The sequence below is a fragment of the Olea europaea genome, chromosome 5 (assembly GCF_002742605.1).
Source record: "Olea europaea var. sylvestris chromosome 5, O_europaea_v1, whole genome shotgun sequence".
Classification (NCBI taxonomy): domain Eukaryota; kingdom Viridiplantae; phylum Streptophyta; class Magnoliopsida; order Lamiales; family Oleaceae; genus Olea; species Olea europaea.
In genome coordinates this window covers 2,737,993-2,743,062 of record NC_036241.1, presented here as the reverse complement: position 1 = coordinate 2,743,062, position 5,070 = coordinate 2,737,993, and the positions used below count along the sequence as shown (strand labels likewise).

At 36.1% G+C, this 5,070-nt stretch overlaps 1 protein-coding gene across 1 annotated transcript in view; it reads left to right on the top strand.

Moving 5' to 3' along the window:
- Window positions 1-1,243: 1,243 nt before the first annotated feature.
- Window positions 1,244-5,070, top strand: part of LOC111394411 (TVP38/TMEM64 family membrane protein slr0305-like) — a 4,993-nt gene continuing 1,166 nt past the window's right edge. Inside the window, exons 1-5 of the mRNA XM_023020218.1 lie at window positions 1,244-1,887; window positions 3,060-3,112; window positions 3,287-3,379; window positions 3,495-3,718; window positions 4,452-4,518. Coding sequence (XP_022875986.1) covers window positions 1,464-1,887; window positions 3,060-3,112; window positions 3,287-3,379; window positions 3,495-3,718; window positions 4,452-4,518 — 861 coding nt within the window. The 5' untranslated portion in view covers window positions 1,244-1,463. The remainder of the gene's footprint in view (window positions 1,888-3,059; window positions 3,113-3,286; window positions 3,380-3,494; window positions 3,719-4,451; window positions 4,519-5,070) is intronic.

The window sequence follows — 5,070 nt, the reverse complement described above, 5'->3', positions numbered from 1 at the left end:
TGATATGTCTAAGAAAGCAACTCGCTTGAAATGAAGGGATTCAAGTAGGAAAGGAAAAACTATTTTATCTAACATCTCAACTTATATTCACCAACCGAACAATTGTGTTAATTATTTGAATTTGTGACAATATTGTGAATACAATATAAATGAGAAAGTTGAAAGTATGTTCCAATATAAATTGAGGGGTCAAAAATGCTCAATCCGGTGTTAGAAAATATGTTTAGGGTATAGAGAGAAAAATATTTCCTCTAGTAGAGATGCTATATATCCCTAACAGGTATATAGTATTGTACGCTCTTAAATTAATTCGCTGATCAGACAATCCATTTATCAGTACGAATTTAGAGATGTTGAGATAAATATAATTGATATTATATTAGAATCATGTCAAATTCATCATGTGAGAGTCGGAAATGTTGGAATTAAATGGGGTCGACCATGTGGGTTGACCCGACACAAATTATATGAGAGTGTTATTGGAGGTAGAAGATGAGAAAGTTGGGAAAATTGAATTTAAAACTCAACTTCCCACGACTCACAACTTCCACAACAAAAAGTATGAAAGAAATATACAAAATTCGTATGGAAAACACAGAGACAAAAATTTATGAGGGTTGTGGCTTGATTTTGGAAGAATATTATCTTTAAATTGGTTCTTGGATTGTGGCTAAAAAATTCCTTTCTCTGTGATCGAATTTTCGACCAAGGAGTGAGTACAAGATAGTCTAGGGGACAAGCAAACGAAAGGCAAGTGATTCAACCTTGTTTTAGCGATTTCAAGTAAGTTTTACAACTTCAAATTTCCGTTAGAAGCATGCAAGCACATTTTACATATTGCTCTTTTGCTTATGTTTTCACAAACATCACAATAGTTTGGGGGTGTGGGATCACAAGTTTTGGGCTACTGGGAGTTGGGCATTGGTTGTTGGCGGGTGGGGATGTCAACTACAGTGGTTGTGATGGCATTGCTTGTGGGTTAGAGTTAGTCGTGTTTATAGATGCTTCAATTTTTTTCTTTAATAAATTTTCTATTCATAGTTTAAACCGTATAAGTTGACAAAGGAATACGATTGTTACAAAACTGAGAGGTTATTTCCATACTCAAAATTATAAGAACAAAATGGCCAATCTTTGGTGACTAATGCTGCAATTTTTCAATGAAAAATATAATCAATCCTCGGAAATGGAAGATAAAAGAAAATCCGAGTTACATCTCCACGTGCTTCAATATGAAGCACAATTTCTAGTATCCCTGTCCTTGTGGATTCTATGGTCAAGTCCTCTCCGTTACTACCTCAAATTCATCAACGCCACCCCAACACTCCTTGCACAAAAAATCAGAAAATATAACAAGAATCATTGAATACTAACAGTAGATTCTACAATATTCATGGCACAATCGAGAAAGCATTGAGTAGCTTCTTTTTCATCAAAGCTGAGTTCAACACTTCAAACAAAAAATGCCCACCATTCCTTTAATTAAAACACCACCACCAATTCCACTTTGCCTCAGCCTCTCCTCCCCCTGTTCATCGAGTCTCCAACAAAGACCAAACTTTCACTTCTCACTCTTCAGTTTCAAGCCCAAACGCTTCCATTTTCTGAAGCCATGCTCTTCACTCAGAGAAACCAAGAAACAGCAGACCCTTTCTAAGACTCCCAGCAATGCACCTCAAAGCATCAGGAGGTTCTTGAATTTGAACCCAAAAGGTGAAAATGATGATAATACTGATGGGGACACCACTGGTGGTGACACTGCTGTTAAAGGCACAATCTTGGCTGGACTTTTGCTTGTCGGAGTCGTTGGTGGGTTCGGGACTGTGGGTTACATTTATAGGGACCAGATCAATGCTTTCTTGACCCAGTTTTCAGGCTTCATTGAAGGTTAATTCTTGCCCATTTACTCACTTTGATAGTTTACAAGATTTATCGTTTGACAACATATTTTTGGCCTTTCTTGAAAGAGGAATTTGTTTTAAATTGAAAAGGAGAAACAAAAAAGGCTTCTTTTTGCCATGGAAGCTACCATAGCTCAAATAATTGAAGCTAAAATATTGGTTACAGTGAAGAATTTTAGTAGAAGTTGATCTCCGAAGTGGGTTTTGGGCAGTATGTTTCTGGTGATAACTTAAGTTCATTGGCGACAGCAATAGTTTCTGATTGACCATGTCCCAGCTTCTTGGGTGATCCTTCGCTTCCCATCAGATGGATCCATTTTAGTGATTTGGGATATATGGTCTGGTTTTTACTTGTCATTCTTGAGAGTTATCTTGATGCAGGTTTATTTGGTTTAATCTTTTATTAGTTGAAATACCACTGAGGCTGGATTTTGAACCCAAATTGTGTTTTGGGGGTCGGGATGAGAAAACTTTTTAGCAGCATATGATTCTTGGAGAAGTTTGAGGTCAATTTTCTGTCTAGAGTAAAAACTGTGAAGCACTTAATATTTAGTCTCTATTCCTTGTCTGGATTCTCCTTTATTCACCAAAGTCCAAATCAGATCCTGAGATTCTCCTTTATGGTAAATGGAACCTCATTTTCCAATTCATGTTTCAGTATCATCATTACTTTTCAATCTCTTTATGATAGCTCTCCGTCATAAATTTTAGGTCATTCCCCTTTCAGATTGCTCCTTTTATGTTTTGTAGAAGATTTTCTGTGACAGAATTAGATACTTGCATATATTTGTAATTGATATGGATAACTGATAACTGTGTTCAAAGCTGGTGATGAACCATAGCTTATTATCAATAAATCATTCAATTGTTTTGCTTGAAAAAGCCTTAATGCTGACTATTAGCACGGTTATCCGCTTTTGGGATACTGCTTTCCTAGTTCAATGCCTATAGATATTCTCACACCATCAATTATGAAATTATGTGATATTATATATGGTGCCATAAGATGATACTACACTAATTATAATGTTCAGCCAGTTTTTTCTAGTGTAACTCTGCCCATTTTCGACAGATTCATGGAATAATATGTTCCTTTCTTATGTCTATGAGAAATGCATAACTTATTACTTGAATTTCACTAAAGCTCGTCATTTGCAGGTTATGGGCCAGCTGGATATGCGCTTTTCGTGGCAGTCTATGCTGGATTAGAGGCAAGATTATAACTTTCTTTCTTGAGCATATTTTATCATCCTTGGCATTGTCATGGTTTGCAAACAATAATTCTATTCGTTAATCAATGCACTTCTTTTAAATGACAATTTATGAGTAAGCAATGATGATATTCAATTTTTTTGCATTACTGGAAATTACAATGTGTGCTGCAGGTACTCGCAATACCAGCCATCCCATTGACTATGTCCGCTGGTCTTCTTTTTGGGTCGATTACTGGAACTATCATTGTCTCTATCAGTGGAACGGTAAGACTATCGCTGTCTCAATAGTATTAAACAAGAAAAGAAGCTAAAATTTTGTTTACCATATTGTCTAGTTTGTCCAATATAACTTGAAGTTCTTTTTACCTCCCACTTTCAGGTGGCAGCCAGTGTTGCATTTCTAATTGCCAGATATTTTGCCCGTGAGCGTATTCTTAAGCTAGTTGAAGGGAACAAGAAATTCCTTGCAATAGACAAAGCTATTGGGGAAAATGGTTTCAGAGTTGTTACTCTTCTCCGTTTGAGTCCGTTGCTTCCATTTTCGCTTGGAAATTATTTATATGGGCTTACTTCTGTTAAATTTGTACCGTATGTGTTAGGAAGGTCGGCACCAAACTTTGCTATATTAATTGCTTTCAGAATAATTGGCTTTCCTGTTGCATATGCTGTGATAGAATTGCTTTCTTTTCCTCATAGTTTGACCAATTTATTTAGACATTCTTCTCTTTCTTTTCATTTTAGATTGAAATGTATTTACTTTTTACGTCCTTTTGTAATTTATAAGTATCCAAACCATAGTTTCTTTCTTGTTTAAGTATAGAAATGAGTGGAGATTACTGAAGTTCTGAGAGATTGTTTTGCATGCTTTGAGTGTGAGCAACTATTCATCTCTGATTCAAAGCGACGATGTGTATCTAAGTTCTGATCGTTTTCCAAAATTTCCTAACGTCGTGAAGCACCGTTAATTTCCAGATAACTTGTATGTTTACAGATGACTACTGACTAGCAATCTAGCAGACACAATATAAAACCATTGAGTACTAGGCGATCATCTAGTCTAATTTGACCAAAACATTAGCCTAGATGGCTGCAATTATTTTGGTATTAATGAGTAAAAGTCTTTCTTACATTTTGCTCTTAAACCGACAAAAATGAAAATTCTTTACCACTATGAAACCATAGTATTTATTAAGTTGATGCGCATATTGTATGAGATATTGGGTTGATAAAATTATAGAGATGCATATGCTGGCCTGATATTGCTGGAGAACTTTACTATTTGATGAAATGTTCACTGTTAAATTGGCTCTTTGTTCTGATGTATTCGCTTTTGCAGTTGGTTAGGTATGCTTCCGGGGACATGGGCCTATGTGAGTGCTGGAGCATTTGGCCGAGCAATTATTGTGAGTCTTTACTTAATCTTCTAACTCGGGACAAATTGTTTTTATTTAGTTCTTGATACTGTGCAGAAAATGTTGTGGAACGATATTACAATGCGTCACAGATGACATTCTGCTAGATAGCCTGCTGGCCAATCTTTGCTGTAAATCTTGATTTCTCTAAGCAGAAAGTACCATTTAGGGAGTTATTTTCTCTTTCTTTAGGTGGAGTCATTAGATAAAAGACATTATGAGCACGTTTATTACACAATTCTGGACGGGACTGGATAGAACAGTAGACAATGTTTCAACTTCTGTTTATCTCTTAATATTGTCCTTTCATCCAGTCCTAGGCACTTGAGCAACATCAACACCTAAGCTCATTGTAGGGACGAATGGCAATGTGAGACCATACCATTAAATCCTGCTGTGATACGAAACTATCCTATCTTGTCTAATTGACAGAAGAACTCCATACTTTACTAACAAGATTTAGGTACTTAGATTTGAGTGGATAAATTGTAGCCTCGTGATGTGAGTGGATAAATTGTAGCCTCGTGATGTGTGTGTGTGTGT